This window comes from Pteropus alecto, unplaced genomic scaffold (assembly GCF_000325575.1).
Source record: "Pteropus alecto unplaced genomic scaffold, ASM32557v1 scaffold76, whole genome shotgun sequence".
NCBI lineage: Eukaryota > Metazoa > Chordata > Mammalia > Chiroptera > Pteropodidae > Pteropus > Pteropus alecto.
The window spans coordinates 16,523,834-16,546,127 of NW_006443138.1; the positions used below are offsets into that span (position 1 = coordinate 16,523,834).

General features: G+C 32.3%; 1 protein-coding gene across 2 annotated transcripts in view; it reads left to right on the forward strand.

Moving 5' to 3' along the window:
• Window positions 1-22,294, forward strand: part of METTL25 (methyltransferase like 25) — a 93,030-nt gene that overhangs the window by 23,369 nt on the left and 47,367 nt on the right. For both annotated transcript variants that reach the window (XM_006923800.3, XM_015598552.2), the window contains exons 4-5: window positions 1,607-2,203; window positions 4,719-4,866. In XM_006923800.3, the coding sequence (XP_006923862.2) occupies window positions 1,607-2,203; window positions 4,719-4,866 (745 nt within the window). The remainder of the gene's footprint in view (window positions 1-1,606; window positions 2,204-4,718; window positions 4,867-22,294) is intronic.

The window sequence follows — 22,294 nt, forward strand, 5'->3', positions numbered from 1 at the left end:
TTTACAAGCTAATTACTTATTTAGGGGATGTTATTTATTAGAGTCTTACTTATGAACTACTCAAATTATAAGACCCTGAAATTTTTGAGGATTTAATTAATGATATGCATTACTTCAAATATTAGAATGTTTCCTTAAACGATTCATACTTATTTCAGGGTTTAAATGATTTTAGGAATTAAAGATAGATATAATAAGATTAGGTAATAATTTCTCATGAAATATTTTTATAATTGTCTATTTCTTACAAAAAGACATGGCAATACAGTAATAATCTTGGTAATTTTCTCTTATCATTTTTAGTTTTATTAAAGTATAATTTACACATTCAGCAATTCTAAGTGTACTGTTTGATTAATTTGGTAATTGTATGCATATGTGTAACCACCATCGTAATAAAAAAATATTTCTGTCACCATAAAAAGTTTCCTCATGCAATTTGCAAGATAGTTTTTCCTCCATTCTAAGGGAACTGGTTTGCTTATAGTTTTAACTATTCTAGAACATCATAAAAATAGAATCAAATAGTATATAGACTTTTTTGGTTGTCTTCTTTCCTTTAGCACATAGCTTCTGCGAATCATCAAGGTTGTCGTATTTACTCTTTCTCTTTCTTGATGGGTAGTATGCCATAGTATGGTTATACCACAATTTGTTTTTTTCACTTACCAGTTGATGGACATTTTAGTTGTTATTGGCTGCTATGAATACTCACATACAAGACTTCATGTGGACATGTTTTCATTTCTCTTCGATAAATAGCCTGAAGTGGGATTTGTAGGTTATATAATAAGTGTATGTTTTAACTTTATGGTAAATTGCCAGTGTGTTCCAGAGTGTCTGTACTGTTTTACTTTTGTGTGTATATCATTATGATTTTAGTTTACATTTCCCTGATGACCAATGATATTGGGAATCTTTTCTCATTGGCCACTTGTATCTTATTTGTAAAGTTTGTCTTCAAATCTCTTGCCTACTTTTTAATTAATTGCTTGTCTTATTATTGAGTTGTAACAGTTCTTTATATATTCTGGATACAAACCATTTGTCAGAGAAATGATTTACAAATATAGTACTTGCCTTTTTAACTATATATTTTAAATAGCAACCTTTGTTACATTTATTCCTAGATATTCTATTCTTATGCTATTTTAACTCACTTGGTTTTAAATTTTATTTTCTAATTGTTCTTTGCTACTCTATTATTGTATGTGTTCTGATGGTTCATTATGAATTTTAAATAACCGTATATCTTAACACATTGCTAAATTCACTTACTAGTTCTATTAGCTTTTCTTGTATATTCTTTTGGATTTTCTGCAGACACAGTCATGTCATTTATGAGGAAGCAGTTTTATTTCCAATATTTATGTCTTTCACATCTTTTTGTAGACTTATTCCACTATTGAGAACCTCTTTTAAAATGTTGAATAAAAATGATGAAAGTGGTTGCTTTTTAAAAGAAATCAAAAATTAAAATAAAAATTAATAGGTTGTATAAATTATACAACCATTTGTTTACTTGCTTTTTAAAAAAAATATCAAGAATTCTTTTTATTACCATCTAACTAAAATCCTTTACTTCATTCTGTTTTTCTTACTTTAGGTAATTGATCTAGGTTCTGGAAAAGGCTACCTTAGTTCCTTTTTGTCCTTGAAGTATGAATTAAAAGTTTATGGAATCGATTCTTCAAATACCAATACTCATGGAGCTCAGGAGAGAAACAGGAAATTGAAGAAACATTGGAAAGTTTATCATACTCAGTCAAAATTAGATGTCAGTGGACTGGCATTAAAAATGACAAAAGAAAAGAAAACACAAGATGAAATTAAATATAAAGGAGATACTGAAAGAATATGTAACAACAGTCCTACAAATCAAGAAATGATGTCTACGTCAGATTTTTTGCCAGATTTTTCAGGCTCTGTAATTTCCAATATCAGAAAACAAATGGAAAACCTACATGTCTGTTCACATCAAGAAGAAAATTTGTGTTTCGAAAATGCCTTTTCTCTTATAGACCTTTTGCCTATTGATGCCATAGAATCTACTTCTTCCCAAATACCGAAGAGAAAAATATCTGAAGCAAATAAAGAGAGAAGAAAAACTACATCAACGTCAAGTGAATCAAATATATATTCACCTTTAACATCTTTTATCACTGCTGATTCAGAACTACATGATATTATTAAAGATCTGGAGGTGATTTCACTTTTGAATCCTTTAATTTGGTTTATAAAAATGCTCTAAGGCATAGAATTACATTTTAATAGTAGTTTACTTAATCCATATATCTTTGATTACATTAATTTAAAAGACCAAGAAAATTTAATATTATGCTGGCTTTCATGATTCTCACAGTTATCAAAATCTGACAAGAGTACAAAATCTGAAAATTACAGTTTGCCCTCTACTCATTTCAACCTTCCTAAATCAAACAGGTACTAGCACAAAAGCTAGTAAGCAAACTTCTCATGATGCAATTTAGGATTTATTAAAATTCCAATCCAAGAAAACTCTTACATTTTAATTTACATTTGAAGTAAAGAAGTACGTAGAGCAATATTATATTTAATGTTATCCTTGGTAACCAAACGTGCAATTTTTTCAAGCAAGAGTAGCTTCTGAGTATTCTTGAAGAATTTAACTTTTTCTACTAAGCTACAGGCATGTCAAATTATGTAACTGAACGACAATATATCTTAAAGGCAACATTGTAGGTTAAAACAATATTGTAGAGGAGCTTCTAGAAACCATTTGGCCTAACTTATTGTCTTAAAAAGGTAGCCTTTGAAGTTGTTAAATTTTTCAGAAATTCTTCCCTAAAGAAATAAAAGATACCAGAGGTTTTTTTATAAATTTAAATTCTTGTGTTATCACTGACCACTGTTTTGTCATCTTGTCATTTTATAATTGAGGAATTTTTTTTCCCTAGATATTTTGGATATCACGGGTTAAGGAAAACTGGTTAATCCTCATAAATTGTTTTTCCTCCATATGAAATCACTAATTAGGTTATACTTTAACTTTTTGTTAAGATTAAACAACCCCAATTACTTTAACCTAACTTCAAAAACTATAAATTTTTAATGCTTATTATCATATATTTATGTTTTTCAAAATCTTGTTGAAAGAATATGTTCAAAAGTATATGCAAACTCAGATGAATCTGTCTAATATAGAATATACTAGAAGAATGTTCCTTGGGTTCTGTAGTGAATTAACAATTTAATAACCAGAATTAACTAATATCTCCCATCCCCTCCCCACCCCACAACACACATACACACAATACTTAAATATGTTACTATTGGGATAATACATTGATTACATATTTTTATCTGCAGTCTGCTAATATTAACTAATCTTGTATGATGAATACAGCAAAGAATAAGATTAAATATTTTTGTATTATCTTCAGAGAGAGCTAAGCTAAGCTTAAAGAGAGATTTATAACTCTTTTGTTTTACCCTTAATTAGAAATAAACCCTTCCTCTCTAAATTCCTTTTTATTTATAACATATAACATCTAAATAAAACGTACCTAAACTATCTAATTATTAAGACAAGCAAAATAGTTGCACAACACTCTAAAACTCACTTTGCAGAGAATGATGGTTGAAGCAAATGAATGTTCTATCAGGTCAAAGCTACTTACAAGTACAGTTTTTTCTTTGGAAAGGTTAGACTTCAGCTCTGCTTTTTGTCTAGATGATATGGACTAAAATAACATTTCTTAGTAAAATAAATGAAATACAACAATTGTATTTTTTCTGATGATAGTTATAAAAACATGCTTGATTCACAACTTAAAACTGCTATTTTGTATTTATAATAACGTGATGATAATAATGATAAGAATAGAAAAGTTTTACTGAATTTTATGTGTGCCAGAGATTATATTATCATTTAGCAGTATTGACTTCTTTAAGTCTTTCAATAACTTACTGAGGTGAGGTACTATTATTATCCTCATTTTACAGATGAGGAAATTAATGCACTGAAGAGTTAGAACAAACTTGGTATACTGATCAAGACTCCGTGACTATATGCAGCTGTACTCATTCTATATGTGTGTACATTTATTCAGGCTTTGGGAACTAGAAGAAACATTTCATAGGAGGTTTTTTGTTTTCTTTTTTAATTTGTTTTAAAATTTAGAACAAAAAATTTTATATTGAATTTATATTGCAATATTTGATACAGTGAATGAACTAAATACACTTTTTTTGGTGTTGGAGTAGAAATGTTAACTTAGCACCATGTATTTGTTTTATATGACGGTGTTTTGTAAGTTTTGATTGGCAATCTGTAAAGAAGTGAATAAAAAGAAATGACTAGTAAGTTATAAATGTGTCTCAAATCACAAGTTTGTCTTAGTAATGCATGCTTCATTTGATTGGTCTAACCTTTACTTTGGCTAGTAGTTAAGTAAATATTAGTGGTGAAAGAGAAGAGAGAAAATTCTAATGGATAAGTAACTAAAAAAGGTAGACAGTAAACTCAAAAGAATGTCAGTTGTGACAAATGATCACAGTCATTTTGCCTATGAAGAAAATAATTACTTGTCATGAAAATAAAAAAATATAGTACTTTCTTGGGAACGTGATCATTTTTAAAAGCTCCACATATCTTAATGAACATTTAAAATCGTCACCTGAAATTTCTTTTTAGACCTCCTTTTAATTGCCAAAATTTATTTTTCTCATTTTTAAAGGATTGTTTGATGGTAGGTCTACATACTTGCGGTGATCTTGCTTCAAATACTCTGCGAATATTTACTTCCAAGTCTGAAATCAAGGGAGTTTGCAGTGTAGGTTGTTGCTACCACCTCTTATCTGAAGAGTTTGAAAAGCCGCATCAAGGTACGAACTTCTCTATATCTCATAATTTTATTTATTTCGGCATAATGGCTTCTCTCTTTTTGTTCACATTATTGTCATTTTGAATTAATATCTGAAGTATTTGATATTCTTGTAATTTTAATGTTATAGCAAATGAAATTTGATGTACTGTCACCTTATGTATTTTGTTATACTTTCCTTGGTCATAAATGGCCTTAATGAATACTGAAAACTGCAAATATTTGAAAATTTTATGTGGCATATGTTTTAGAGAAGTTCTGTTTAAAAATACCTTTGAGGTATACATTTAGTAACATAGTAAAGCTAAGTTATTTTGTCATGAATATAGAGTTCCAAGGTTTGCTTTTATTTCAAAGCCTCCATTTTGTAAGGAATATTGATATTTCTCAAAAAAAAGTTCCGTATTGTATTTTGAAGAGTCAACATACTATGATTTTTAAAAGCTGAAAAACTGTGCAGTTGCATAAAAATAATGATATTCATACTGTACTCCCTAGACTGAGAAGGTGCCTGAGAAGCAAAGTACAAGGTACGTTGACAGGACTTGAAGCGCCCCACAACTCTTCACCTAGAGCAGCTCCTGGAATTCCTCTGATCAATTTTATATGTTATAGCACTCCATAATATATGATTTCAAAAACCACTGGCTCAGATTTGGTGGTTATTTAGTCTATTAATATCAGCAGTTCTCTTTTCTGTTAGTTTAATAAAGTCTTTATCAACATTCAATATCCCTTGTTAAGAATTTTGAGGTCAAGATGTTGTGTGTATATGGATGATATTCTTTTTCTTAGTTTTTTAATCTATGAAATTTTGAAATTTTGATTATTTTTTAATAATCAAATTAAAATTAAAATCACAATTGTGTAATTCTGCTTAAATTTGACTGGGCAAAACAGATGTCATCCTTAGAACTGGTAAAAGTTTTATGAAAAAGATTTAATTGGATTTGATTTATTTTATGTCAGCATCTTTTTTCCTAAAGGTATCTTTTAGGAAAGGTGCACATAAGTAAAACTGTGAATATATAGCGATTATAGAGTGAGAGAAAGAAAGCAAATTGGCAAAAAGTTAACGATAGTTTAATTTACATGAAGAATATAGGGGTTTTTTGCCATTATTTCCAATTTTTCTCTGAGCACAAAAATTTTTACGATAAAAATTTGGGAGAAATAGTGAATCTAAAAATAGAAAAAATATTTAAACTAAATTATATACCCCAATATTTACATTATATTATAATCTTCTTGTGCATCTTTTCTAAAATAAATGACAAGAAAATAAAAACAAAACCCTTAGTGCAATCACAGTTTTGCAGCTTTTAAAATATTATGTGTGTAGAGTTTTCCTAGACCAACAATAGCATAAGATTATATGTAGGAGAGGTTTGGTTCTTAGTTCAGGAGCTTCCTGTTCTGCAGGCACAATGAAATGGAGTTTCTTTAATAATTGACTCCATTGGGGGTAGGTTTAGATTCTTGATGCGTATTTCAATTCAGAGATACTGTATGACAGTGTAAGATCTTTAATTTCAGCTGCCTGCTTCCTTCTTTCACTATGTCGTCATACTCCCAACGATGCCTCCTATTCCAAAAGACTTTCCTTTCCTTTTTAGGCAGTACCTTCTTAAGATTCCCATCCCTGGTCTTGCTGGCCCCTTGCAGCCACTGCTCTGTATCATCAGATCTCAGACCTAATTCTGATACTTCCCACCGCAGATAGATGGGGTCCTCTCTTTTGACTAGACTAGGAATATTTTTCATATATATGAAAAATATATATATACACCTACCTATATACATATTTTGAATTTTGTGTGTGTATATATATATACACTATACATATATATATATATACATATATATATATATATATAAACACAACACACATATACATAATATACATATATATAAAACTGTTGTTTCATTGGCAGCTGCATTTCATACTGGTAGAAGATAATATGATTGAATTGAACTAACATTTATTTTCCAACTGCTATTTTCAAGGCACTGTACTTGGCATTTTATCTAATAAAGGGAGATGGAAGAGCTTATAAAAAGTCAGTACCTTGAGAAAGAAGAAACTCAAATTGATGAAAAGTAGAGTTTAGTTCACTTCAACAAACATGTATTGAATGCCAGTTATGTCACATACTGTGCTAAGCAGGGTGATATAAAAATGTATGATATCTCATTGTCACCATCCAGAGATGTAAAAATAGCCCTTAATCCCAGAAACCAGATAATCCCTGTTAGTAACTTAATATTTTATTTTTGTAAAAAAATTTAGAACAGAAAATTCAAATAATATGGACAGATTTTTCAAATGAAATTAAAAAGTAAGTTCCTAGACCCATATTTTTGGTTTCTTGTGTATACACATACATACCCATTATACTGTGTCTTAAAAGATCAGTAGAAGTAGAAAGAATATTGCAGACAAAATAAAAGGCATGGGGTGATAAGTATTCAAAATCAAGTTTCCTTCTCTTTGTCTCCCATAGTCACTGTTTCTCTTTGAGTCTTCTGGAAAAAATAGTTGAACAAAATAACTCCAGATTTTCATACCCTGGAAATGGATGCCTCTCAAGTTAACAGATGCTCAAGTATTAATATTGGATCCTGCCTGGATAAAGGCAGTTTCACCCTCTCTTCTCTAAAGTGGAAGTTACTGTTTTTCACTGAGTTGTTAGGACATTTTTGGCCCCAGGATTTAGATAAGAAAAGTGTTGGAAAAGTTCGTTACAACAGTGACTGGCCACTACAAACTCTCATTTTCCCTTCTTATAGGCAGTCATTTCATGGAAAGGCCTTCTTGTCAAAAATATCTTAACCAATGAGAATCATTTAGATTATCAAGAAACAATACTAGACTTAAGTGTCAAAAGTTTATAATATCTTAGTGTTACTTACTTTCTTCATACATACCTGAAATGAACAGAGTTGGGAGTTTTGGTTGTCAGGAAAGCAAAGAATAAGCAAGAAGAAACAGAACTGAGTGATATGATGAAATACACAACATGAATACCTTCAGTGTTTTGGAAGTCAAAAAAAGTTGGAAAGCCAAAAGATAGAAAAATGTAGAAAAATAAGCCATAAGAATAACAAAAGCAACCTCAGTTTGCCACACTCCTATCTCCATTTTCTTGCCTTATCATGACGATAGCAAGAGAACAAAGATAGGAACCATCTTCTACAATTTTTATAAACTCTGGTTGCCCATGACACTTTTAGTACGTAGGACATGCTTCCTACCTTCTAAATTATAATCTCTAGGAATGAGACTTGAATATGAGTATTTTTAAGCTCTATAGGTAATTCTGATGAACAGTATGGTTGAAAACAAAGTATTTATTAAGGTTCCATAAGAAGACATACAGAATTCTAGAAGATGATTTGTAGAAATAAAATCAAGGGGGGAAATCTTGAACAAGCAAGGAATGTCCAAGGTCATTATTATGAGTACTGCCAGAATTTTGGTAGCTTAACTTTATTGATGAGCAGGTGTGTGTATGTGTGTGTGGCAGAGTTTGTTCTGAACTATTTAGTAGTGACTGTTTGGATAGATGGAACATGGATGTAGTCTTATTTTGTATATACATCGTAGAGAGTGTAATCTTAGTATTCCTTACTAAAATAGAAATCGACCACTGTACAATTTGATCATTATATTTAATGAACTTACAGGACCAGAGGTTTGCATGCACAAGGTTAGCATATTTCCTGTCATATATCTAGCACTAGGTTCCAAGGAGTTATATCTCTGAATGGTCAAGTGTGTCATGTGTCTCTCCCTTCACATCTTACACACCTGCCCCTCACCCTCGCTTTGTTTACACAGCTGTTTTTGAGTTTGAATGGGGGCAGTGTGGCCCTTTGGGATGTAAATTTGAGTTATTAATAGTCCAACATAGTATACTAGAAAAGTCTGGTATATACACTGCAACTTTTTGTGATGATATGTACTATGCAAGCAATATGTGTTTTACATGAATATGTTTACCCACACTGTAGTAGACCATAGAGGTGGTCTGCCATGAATGTCAGTTTTCAAAAGTACCTCAAACTTCTCTGAGCCATTCTGAATTCCAAAGTTATACCATATGCTTTAAAAACTACTTTTAAATATTTATACATTATGAGCCAGTAGTTCCTAGGAGAACAAGAAATACCAGAGACAGTTTTATTGTAGTGCTTTACAGAATATATATATATTTTCCCAAGTTTGACTTGTTTCAGTGTTTTGTCTTAACATTGATTATTATCATCATAATTAATTTTCAATACTTATATTATTTCTTCTCCTAGAAGTTGGAGAGAAAACATCTTTTGGTTGTTTTTTCCCATAAAAGTACAAACATGCTGTAGGAAACACTCCTGGTTATCTATCCGGATCTATACATCTCTTCTTTCTTACTAACTGAACTGTGATTTTGTTCAGACATCAGTTATTGGGTAGGTTGAGCCCTTCTGTGGCCTCAGAGGTGAATTTCAATCTAAATTAGTTGTGGTAATTCCATTTATTTAATAATAGATATGAGATACAGTTCTTAACAATGAGGCATGAAGAGCATATCTCCTGGGGGGTTTCTTAGAATTTTTATTTTGTTTTGTTCTGTTCTTAAAACTGAACAGAAGACAGGAACATCACTTTTTCTGCCTCTAGACTTGGTCATCTGTATGTGTTTATTCAGCCTAATAGAGGTATCTATATCTGCCTTGTGTATTCCGTCAGAAATTGGTGTTAGTACTCTGAGTCCTGCAGGCCCAGTCTGAGGGATGAAAGGTAATTTTACTTTTCCTGTAAATTTACCGGATCATTTCAGAGGCTTAGGAATGTAGGTGGAGGAGAGGAAGAGCTAAGACTCTAGTGAGTCACATGAGGTGATTTCATAGAGCTTCTTCCCTGGCCTTAATAGATACCCCCTATTAAGGGGCATAGATTTGTGCTTGGTCTTACCTATTCCTAGCGAGTCACATGAGGTGATTTCATAGAGCTTCTTCCCTGGCTTTAATAGATACCCCCTATTAAGGGGCATAGATTTGTGCTTGGTCTTACCTATTCCTAGACCAATGCCAGGAAGTCTTTTCATATTATTAGTGCCCTCCAAGTACTGAAAGATCTTCAGAGTCAATATGAACAGTGTAACTCTTGAAATCATTTAGCCTACCTTTATGTTTATCCCCAGCTTTGATATGTTACAGGACATTAAGGTGATTCTCCCATTGATCCTTCCATTTACTTTTGTCCTTTTTTAGCCAGGGAAGGACTGCAGATCATCGTAGTGGCATCTTTCAATCTGGTCTTGCCATTTATGTATCAAACAAATTTGTCAAGGCCATATGATATCTACTATAGATTGTATCTCAATTTATGTCACCAGTGAGAATTTTAAGTGAGAATGCTAGATACTTATATAGTCATCTTCACTGCCTTCAAGGATTAACAATTGATGTCATTGCTTTAAATTTAGAGGCACTTCACCTGGAAAGGTATCTGGAGATTGAAGAAAAATATGTTGAGCACATTATTTGAAAAAGTAACACACTTTTTAAAAATAAGCTTCTCTTGTTTTTAAAAATAAGCTTTTGAGATCTTCCAGATATCTAGTATATGGCATTAAAAGCTCCTAAGATAATATTGGCCAGTTAATATCATTAAATTAGATATTGTATCATACAGAAAGGTATCACTAATTTCTTAGTCAAGTTAATAGGAGTATATTAATCCCATCATTGCAATAATGAATACAATTGCTATGTTTTCAAAAAAGACTTGACAGTATTTTCTATGTCATATAATATGTACTTTATTAAGCAAATCTTTTTGTCTGCTATGAGATTTTAATTCTGGGAGTTTGGAGGATATGGAGGAATAAGGCATGATTTCTTTTCAAAACAGCATGTATTTGACTTCATTTCCAGCACTGTGGGAGGTGTGATATTTCTGAGAAACTCTCCTACTACAGTTCAGCCAAATCCTGGCTAAATTAGAACATATATTTTTTTAAGCATTGCTGAGTCCACAAAAAAATAAGGGAATTCTCTGTGGATCAAGAAAAATCAAAACCAAAAAGTTAAAAGGAGAGAAGGGGAAGACAGAAGAGTTGAAAACAGAGCAGGGAACTTTGAGCCATTAGGTAGTAGACAGCATACTGAGGCAAATGATTGTCACACTAGAATCTAGAGACTAATATTGGGCCTCCTGCATGGTGGCAAGAGCTGAACCTGTAAAGTTTATACTAAGTCATGACCTTGAATGAGACAAAGCAGTCTTCACTCAACTCCATGAAGAAGCAAATTCAAATCCTTGTTGGGGAATATGCTCAAATTCAGGCCCTTGGAATTTCTACCAATTAAAATCTACTAAATATAAGCTCAAAACTAAAGGGAGAAAAATGAAAGGTCTGGCTAGATATCTTACTTGCTCTCCCCCATTCAACTAAAAATACTAGATACAGTTAAATTTTCTTTCTTAAAATCATTGAAATACTGAAAGACACATAATATTTATCAGGATAATATGGAGGAGAATGCAGGAGCCCGCAAAGATGATGGAATAGTGAAGCTACCAAGGGTATTTATGGCAAACTTGAACTTTGTTTTCATAGGCCTACAAGGGGTAGGGTACAAATGATAAAACCTATACTTAGGTACATACAGAGGGTGTCTCATAGAACATATTCTCATAAGTTGAGACCACAAAGGTGAGGTAGTAGAAATAGAGTAAACTAAAAGAATTTAAAAAACATTTATGATCGTTTAGAAGACTGGGAAATAAAGGGGAAGGAATTGTCAAGGATTATTATAAGTTTTCTGTTTTGAGCCACTGGGTAGGTGGTAGTACAACTTACATGATAGGAAACATTATGGAAAGACCAAGTTTTAGGGCAAAGTTTTGAGCATGTTGAATATTTTTAGATTGCTTATGTATGAGCACTCATATTTTGGGAAAGTTTTATAAATGCGGACATGGAAATGGAACTGTTGTAGCATAATCACATAGGATTTATTTTCTCTTATTTTCCAGAAAATCTAGAAGGTAGTAGCTGACATTGGTTCATATGGTTCAAGGGTGTGAGAGCCAAGGTCTCTGCAGTTTTTTTGGCCTTTCACTTATGATTACATAATAGCTGCTACTGCTCCAGCCATTACAGTCCAAATGGAAAGAAATATGAAGATGGAAGAGCTTCTCCCATCTGAGACAGTATGCTTTAAAGAACACATTGCATCTCCAAATGAAATCAAGATTCTGTGAGTGACAAAGAAGGAGAAACTGAATATTGGTAGGCAATTAGCATTTTCTGCCACTGTGTGTGTGTGTGTGTGTGATATTAATGCATGAATAAGGTACTGGAAGGAGGAGAGTGAGGAATGTAACAACAGCATGTATATGTAACAGAATGTAATCGTATCCATTGTCCTCTTCTTCCTTATAATAATAAAATCTTTCTTAGTTTTAGTAGCGCAAACACCACTTAGCCACACAGTTAGAATACCTATTCAAAATAATGTATGCAACTTACTTAAAAGGAAGCTGCTTGTCCCAAATTTTTTTCACCTTTCCTTCTGGCTGAGGAATAGCAATAACCTCGATACGAAAGTTAATGAGACAACTCTTAAGGTTGGCAGAGCAGCCACAGGGTCTGGATAACACACTGTATTGCCTGCCTTCTTTTGGACAAGAGAGAAATAGACTTCTGTCTAATTTGTGGACCTGTGTTCTGAGATTCTTTGTGATTTCCTATCTAGTACAGGTGAATCCAAGGCCTTGTTCTGAATGTTCTCCTTTGTGTAAAACTTTTACCTTGAGACTATAATTCTACAACAGCCGACAACAATAACAACAACAAACAATAACAATATATATGATTTATAAGTTACATATGAACATATATGATTTATAAGTGATCTCTTAGAGATAAGGACGAAAGAGAACAGGGTAAGTGTTAAAAGAGCCATTCAAGCTAGAAGATAAAGGTTACTTCCTGTTAAGAGATCAAGAAAAGTTTTATGAATGTAGTAACTTTCAAATTGAGCTTTGTAGGATAGGATTTAGATAGGCAAAAATGTGGAAAGGAGCATTCCAAGTATAAGGAACAAGATGAGTTTAGTTAAGGAGTGGCAGGTCACTCATTGAAAATGGATGAATAGTCTAGTTAGGTGATAACTGATTCATATTAAGTAAAGAAAGCAATATAAGGAGGAAAAGAAGGGAGTCAGTCCAAAAAGGCCTCATATGAAAAGTCCACAGAAATGAGAAATATGAGCAGAACAATAACATGACCAAAAAACAAGTTGTCAGGACAACTTCTCAAGATTCTCAACCATGAGATTCACTGGGACCTTAACAGTGGAACAATGGGAAAAGGAAAATACACCAGGAACCATGGGATCAAAGCTAGGGGAACTAATCCAACAGAAGTATTCACTCCAAAGAAGGTAGCCAGCTGCTTACATTGGTATTCAAAAGGAAAACTCCAGTCAGACATGAGTTGGCATCTATTATTGGAAAATTTGAGCACATGCAGAAAGAGTTTCTAATCAGGTGCAAAACTACCCAGGTCAGTTACTAAATACTAATTTTTTAATGAGCATTTACTATGAGCGAAATACTATTCTAAATATTTTACTTTTATTAACTCTTATATTCCTCACAACTATGAAGTAGTACTATTATTATCATGTCCATTCTCAGATAAGAGAACTGAATCGCAGAGAGATTAAGTAACCTACATAAGATCACAGTTAATAAGTGAAGGAGTTAGTATTTTTTCCCAGTCTGGCTCTAGAGTCACACTCTTAAACATCAGTCAGAAACTGGGATAGAGGGTTAGGATTTAGCATCCTATGGAAAAACTCGTAGACACGGACAACAGTATGGTGGCTATCAGAGAGAAAACGGGGAGAGAGGGAGATGGATAAAGGTTAACGGGGTCAAATACATGGCGACGGAAGGAGATTTGACTTCAGGTGGTGAGCACACAATGCAATATACAGATGATGTTTTATAACATGGTACACTTGAAACCTATGTAATTTTATTAAGCAGTGTCACCCCAGTAAATCTAATCTTAAAAAAAAGATTTTGTTAAATATTAAAATATCAGTGCTACAGCCCAATGTGTTAGCATTCTGGAATGGGTTCCAGCCTTAACAGAGGACTGGAATATAAGCCAGAACCTAAAACAAAAGCATAGGCAAACTCTGTGTGAAATCAGTAGGGTAAGTAGGGGAAGCTATACCTCAGGGAATACACAAATGCTGGTTTTTCCTAAATAAAGAATAGAGGCCAAGCAGGGAACTGAAGACTTAACTCTAGTCCTCACCCATTTTAAAGAATAGTACTCCTTAAAAAAACCTTGGTTAGTTTGAGTTTCAGAACTGGGTAGGAACATTGGCTTTGGCAGAGACTGAAATGGTTTTGGAATTGGTAAATCGATCTGCACTAACATTGGGTTAAGACAGTTTCCTAATCTCTACTTCCTTCTCTTCAGTTTTGTACCCTGTATGACTTGTTCATGGTCAAATAAAGTGACCGAGTGTTATTTTCCTTCTCTGGAATATGGTAAGGGTGAGGTGTCTCTGAGTGTCTCAGTGCATATGGAAGTACTCACTCATTTTTTGTCTTTAGGAGCATCACTATCCTTAATTTCATGTTAAAGGTCAATAAATATAGGTACTCAAGATAAACATGGCATCTCTCACATTCTATAAACTGTCTTTATGTAGATGTCAGCTCTTGTTTACTAGGATTAAGATTTTATTAAACTAGAGTGATTTTAATAGCTATATCCTGCTTCACTGTCTCCATTTTTGCTTTTACAACCTGTACCATAGAAGATAAACTCCTTTTTTTTTTTCTGTTCATTTTCTATTTGTGTGGGTTACATGGGCCTCGAGCGAAGAGATAGAGAAAGTTTCAGAATAAATTCTGCCTGTAGTGTAGGAGGCATATAACTTCTGAAGAGCCATATCTTGAAGTGAAAGAAAATAGTAGTTAACCATACCTGGAATCTAAACCCGAACCTGAGTTTTAAATAATTTTGGCTATCAATAAAAACAAGTTCATCTAACAGTGGCATAAGTGATAAAGCCATTAATTTCCTCACATAACCAAAGGTCAAGAGGTAGCAGTGTTAGGGTTGGTTCACTGACTTGGTGACATCGACGCACTGGGTTTACATCTAGACTTCCCTCTCAGGGCTGCCAGGTGACTACTACAGTTGTAAGCATTGTATCTTCCTGAGAAGTGGGCATGAGTTAGAGAGTTCCTCCTCAACTGGTATCTTCTTTTGACAAGGAGAGAAAAGAAGAATCTGTCCAGGACTTTCTTAGCAGAATTGCTTCATGTCTAATTGTCTAGACATGATTCATGATGTACCTTCTAGATGCAGAGTAGTCTGGGAAAGTGAATATTTGACTTTTCAGCCTTTGTGGCGAGGCAGGCAAGTAGACAGGCATTAAGAATGGCTGTTGAATAGCTTACTAACAGCATCTGTAAAACATTCTTTTTCTTCTCACCTGCCCCTCCTCCTCCTTTATTCCTCCTTTTTTCTGTTTCTTCTCTTTTATGTCCTGATTTTGGGAGTAGCACGAGAATGCTATCAAAAAGGAGAAGGGCAGTGATTTCTTTGGATATTCTCTTGCTTTGGCACCACCACATTATTTGATCATGGCTAGTTTAGTATTTATCCTGCATAGTAGACTCTGAGGAACTTTAAGACAAAAAGCTTATCTTTAAAATGTTTCTCTGAATGCCAGTATTCACCATAATATGTGATATATAGCAAGTGCTCAATAAAGGAATAACACAGTAAAATTGTAAAGTAAGAACAAAACTGATTCAGCACTGGTTAAAACTAAGAAGAAACAAAAGTATTTGTTGAGACATCTTGAGAAGAAATAATTATGTTGACATAAGTAGTTTGGGAATTCGCAAAGTATTGAGCTGGCTTTGTCTTTCTTAGCAAAGATAAGAAACAGAAGGTTAGAGAAAGTTTACATTCCATAGACCACTCACTGGAGCAAAATGATGAAAGCACACAATTCATGAGACACAGGTCTTATTTAATTTTAAATCTACACAAACTCAGATTCTTTTGTGATTTTGAGTTATAATTCCTCTCTTCAGTATTACTTAAGAAGAAACAAAAGTTTCCAAATATTCACCTATCAATTATGAAGTTTTTATTTCTCTTCTAAGCATGTAATCTTTAACCACAAAGCATATAATGACCACAAAGGTTGTAAGACATGTTTATGAAAGAAAATTATGTTTGTTCTCTTCATTATAGTAGTGGCTTCATGTTTTTTTTTTACTCAGATCCACGTTAAGAAATATATATTTATATCACTGTCTCGTATTGTATAGATAAATAAATAAAACTAGAACTGAAATTGTACACAAAAGTACTTACTCTTTTTTTCCTCTGGTTAATATTTCTTCTTGGAAAGGTACTGGCTCTTTCTTACAATATACAGTGCTTGCTGATATTTTTCTATTTCTTTCTATTAAATTTCTATCAAAATATTGGTCACAATTCACTGAGTTGATTTCATGACCCATTAATGAGTTGTAGTCAGTGGTGCAATTGTAAATATTTAATGGTTGGCTCTGTCCCTGAATAAAATCCCTAAAATTAGCATTTCCTGATTTCCATGGTGTAAATACACCCAGTGTGGCCAATTTCAAGCTACCAACCTGATGTCACTGAATGCTGAACTGGGAAGACATGACACAGTCAGCCTTATCTGGAGCCAATACAAGCCAGTTTCATCACACCCCTGGCTGTAACCCACAGTTTAAAGTAAGTTTATATTTGTTGTAAGTAAGTGAATATGCTCATTTAAGTTGTACATTACCTTATCTATTAAGTGTCCCAAACACTGTCTGGTATGTAGCAGATGCTGACTATATATTTGTTGAAAGAATAAGTTGCTTTATTTTGACAAATATAAAAGAATATGTCTCCTTAAGTTTGTTTCCTTTTTGGTCATCCAGTTTTGCCCATAAGAGCTTTAATTTCTCAACTGAACATCACAGGGATTTTTCAGATTCATAATCTTTAGACTGGAAAAGGAAATATTTTATTTCATTTATATATCATGATGCCTACCTATTCATTATTTGAATTTTTTCAAGAATTTTAGCATAAAATAAAATTAACAAATTATAAGTATTTATATCTCAAATAATTCTTTGAAGAAAAAACTTTGAATTATAAATGATTGATTATATTTGAAGTTAATTGTTTTCAATGAATTTTCTTTTAGCCTTTCTATAAATCGTTCATTTTTGATCCAGAATTTGGATATTGGGGCCTGGAAACTTTTTAGCAGCTCCTACAAATTTAAAATCAACCTGAAATTAAAATGAAGACTCTGAAATTGTGAGAACATAAAAGCTGATTTAGTAACAATGTTGGGCATTGAGAAACAAACATTTATTTAACATACACGGTGCTGAAATTTGGGAGACACCCAAGAAACTGTGTCCTCCCCACCCCTACCCCAACTGCCCATTTTGCTAGATACCAGGGATTTCTAGATAAAACGATTTAAAGAAATTTACAACACATGGGAAGACACATAACAAAAGACAGTTGTAATACAGTGTGATAGATACTATATTAGAGTTATGCATGTTACATTGGAAGCTAGAGATAGTGATATCTAAATGCCCAAGGGAGTCTAAGAATACCACTTAGATGAGATTCTTTGACTGACTAGAGTTTTACTTGTTTTCTGCAGTGCTGTAGCCTTGGTTAAATCAGTTAGCCTTTGTGGATTATCTATAAATTAGTGAAAAGAAATAGGTTAGATGATCTTGGAGATCTATTATGGTAGACCTAGTATTATGAGGCCTCATAATATGATTCTGTGACTTAAATGTAGCTTTTTGAAACTTGCCTTTTATTTCAACTTAACCTCACCTATATTTATCACAACATTTAGGTTTCATGTTAGTAGTATCTGTTTTTCTTAATTACATTGGCTTTGCATAAACAAATACTCTGCCTTCCTGTGATGTTTTTACATTTGAATGATGTGGAGTTTTTGAAAATCATACTTATAAATCTTTGCCAGTGCAATAATGGCCATGTTGTTTTTCCTAAAGTTTTATATGTTTGGTTTTTAAAAAGTAAAATAATAACTTACAGTAAATGCATATTTAAGTTTTAATTTACTTAACTATCAATATTAACAGTTATTAGTTTGTTCGGTAGTTCAATCAGAAACTATCAGGAGCTCATTTTAGCTTGACCAAGGTATTGGTCCTGTAATCTTCGAGCAGATAAGAAGACTTTACTGTCAGCCTTGTAGATTCAGCTGTTTATAAGCTTTTGTTACACTATCATGTTACTTCTCACTGTTCAATTGGGCTTATGTCTCAGAAAAATTTTTGCCAATTAATATAGGATGAGAATACGGAGATTTCTAAATGTACTTGGCAGTCTTTGCTCAATTACCTCACACAGACAGCTGTATTTGATCTTCAGTCAGTTGTGTCTTCTAGAGTATTGGCACTGATTGACTTATACCAGAGGGCATCTTCTTGCTGCCCAGAAGTAGTTAGAAATAAAGTATTAATACATTTTCTCCTTTATTTCTTTTATTTGCAGCTCATTATTTTTCATGACTAATATAAAGTGGTTTTTGAAGCTCATGCAGATTGCATTTATTCAGGATTTAAAAAGTTCTCCCTGTGCTTATGGTAAATAAAAGAAGTCAAGAATGTAATTAAATCTAAAATAGAAAATTAATATAGTCACTTAAAAGAAGTAGTAAAAAGAAATAGTTTATGCTTCAAATATAAAGTAATATAAGATCAAAGCTGATAGAAATTCTTACCAGAAAATTGACTATCAAACTAATATAAAACAGACTTTTTAAAAAAATTAATTTATTTATTTTAATTTTAATCTTAGTTGGTATGCAATATTATATTAGTTTCATGTGTACAATATAGTGACTTGACATTTATATACCTTACAATATGATAACCACACTAAGTCTAGTAATCATCTGTCACCTTGCAAATTTACCAAAATATTATTGACTATAATCCCCTTTACCTTTTTCACCCATCCCCCTATACCCCTCCCTTCTGGCAATCATCAGTTTGATAGCTGTTTCTGAAAGTCTGGTTTGGTTTTGTTTGTTCATTTGTTTTGTTTTGTTTTGTTTTTGTTTAGATTCCACATATAAGTGTTTGGCTTTCCTCTGTCTGACTTATTAGACTCAGTATAATACCCTCTAGGTTCATCCATGTTGTCACAAATGCAAGATTTCATTCTCTTTTATTGCTAAGGAACATTCCATTGTATATATGTACCACATCTCCTTTATTCGTTCACCTACCAATGGATACCTAGGGTTGTTTCCATATCTTGGCTATTGTGAATAATACCGCAGTGAACATAGGGGTGCATAAATCCTTTCGAATTATTTTAGTTTTCTTTAGGGTAAATACCCAGATTTGCAATCGCCAGGTTATGTGGTAGATCTATTTTTAGTTTTTTGAGATATCTCCATTCTGTTTTCTATAGCGGCTGCCCCAGTTTGCAGTCCCACCAACAGTACAAGATGGGTTCCCTTTTCTCCACATTCTCAGTAACACATGTTATTTGTTGACTTTTTGATAATAGCCATTGACTGGTGTGAGGTATCTCATTGTGGTATTTATTTACATTTCCCTGGTGCTTAGTGATTTTGAGCATCTTTTTATATGTCTGTTGGCCATCTGTATGTCTTCTTTGGAGAAATGTCTCTTCATGTCCTTTGCCCATTTTTTGAAAACAGGCTTAAAAAACTAATTTACATTCTTCTAGTTTTATATACAAATTTGTATTTGTATTCTTGGGAGCAAATGATCTTGAAAAATATTTTGCTATAAATATAATGTTCTCATATTTTTCCCTCATGGTAAATAAATTATAAGCAAGTTGTCTAAATTTTTTTTCATCATCAATCTGGCACACTGAACAAAATTTTTATAGGAAATAACATAATTCGTAATATTAAAGACTGTTTCATTGACTTAATATTTTAGATGTTCCATGTGTGTCCTAGGGTAGTCTTAATAAAAGATGATAAAGAGTCTGTAAGAGCAAGCAGAGGAAACTTGTCACACAGAGTGAGAAGTGCCTTTGGGGAGCTGCTGGCACAGTGTTAGTCAGACCAACATAGTGTTTTCTCGTAGCACCCTGACTTTACCATTCTTATAGCCATGCATAAAAATACCAAGACAGTAGTATCTAGACTGATCATATTAAGAAACAATGTTTTAATGTACACATGACTCTATTAAAGTGACATATACATTTTTACCTGAGTGTTTAGTTTCCTTTTTATACATAAGATACTTTACATATTCCCTTGAGATTGCACATCCAGCTGAACTTTTTACCAAAGGATGGGTGAAATACTAATACATTAATTATATAATGGAACTAGAAGTGAACATGAGAAGCAGAAAAAGGATGTCGTAGATAGGGCCATACCTGGCATGGTCTAGAGAGAAACAAATGAAAAATAATAAATTATTCTTTTACCATTGACTTGACAGCTATGCTCCTTTAGAATATTCTGTGAAGCAAAATATATATATGTATTTATATTGTACTAATATGTATATAATCAGCTAATTAAATTAAAGGTACATTCTGGTGAAGGCAGGCGAGGACCAGTAAGGAGCTCAATCCATATTTATGGAATTAATTAATTAACATTAATGTATGATCATGCTGTGATTTTTTAAAATGTTTTGAATTCTAGGATTTTTCTCTGTTGCCTCCTTTACAACTCGAATCATTGTTGATAGCTACACATAAATTTTATTTATTAAGTTACCAAAATTTCATACCTATATCTAATAATTTTAAAGAGAAGAGTAATTTTTCAAATTTATCTACTTTTAAATTATATAGTCATTTATCTTCTGATTGTGTTTAAGTTTATTATATTTATTAATGCTGAAAATTATAGGTCTACTTTATGTAGTTGTTTAATTATCCTTTTAGTTGTAATATATTCAAGAAACCAGTAAGGTATAAATGCTTCAGAAATCTGGACAGTTCAATATAATTTTAATAAATTTTTTATCCTTAGGTAATATTTTGAATACCATATACACTTAAGCTTATTTTAAAATATTCTATTTAACTTCTCCTATATTGATTAACATTTATTTTATAATTTTCTCCTCTAACTTTCATAGTTTTTGTTTTATCCAGTTCATAATCTATCTGGATTTATTTTTCTTTATGATATGAGAAATGACTCTAATTATAGAATTTTCTAAATGCTATGTATTAATTAATCCACGCTTTTCCACACTTTTATGATATGACACATGTATCACATAGCATATTTATGGGTTCTCTCCTGTTCTCTTAATCTGTTGATTCCTATAATAATACTATACTGTTTTAATTACTATAGTTTATTGGAAACTTTGAAATCTGGTAGAGCAGGTAGCCCAAAATTCTTATTTTTCAAAATTTTCTTAACTAGCCTCATGCATTTTTTTCTTTCAAATGAGTTTTAGGTAATTATTTATTTATATTTAAAGAGTGACAATTTTACTTCATTGGTCTACCAACTGTAAGACATAAAAATATAATTTTTTTAGAGGCTAGGGTTATGAATGAGTTTCACAAAAGAGAATTTAGCCAGGAAGGGCTTGCTAAACGCAGCACATCCATTGTCGGGCTTACCAGTAGTTTATAATGCAAGTTCATATGAAAAGTTGTAAGACGTGCTTAAAAGGAATGATTTTTAAATGATCTCATTTTCTTTATAATGTTTGGATCATAATAAACATTGCTGAAGATTCAAAGTAAAAGCTGCTTTAGGTGATTTATGTGTTCAATAGGTTTTAGAATCAGATTGTTAAGATCCATTGGAAAAAAAACAGTTAGGATTTTAATTGACATGCATTGAACTTATAGATCATTATGGAGAGAAATGATGCCTTTAAGATGAAAACTTTTCCTCCCTGTAACATAAATTATCTCCGCATTTATTTGGTTGTTGTTTCAGATATTTGTGTTAATCTTGCCAGTTTTAGTTTGGTTTATTCCTAAGGATTTTTTTTTCCATTCATATAAGAAATATTTATTTGATACTTGCCACTTATTAGTCATTATCCTAAGTACTAGGGACACAAGATTGAACAAAACAAAACTCCTGTCCTCATCAAGGTTATATTCCAATAAGAAATTCATCAGGCAATAGAAAAATAAATAGATACATAATTTTAAGTTATAAACAGGAGAAAAACTGAACAGGAGAGGAGGATAAGGTATGTGGGGATCAAAGCAAAATCTCCAAAATCACTTACTTTATATATTTTTCCTCTTTTTTATCTATCTTTCAGTAATGGTTTTTGTGGTTTTAAATAAGATAGTATAAAATCCTCTATA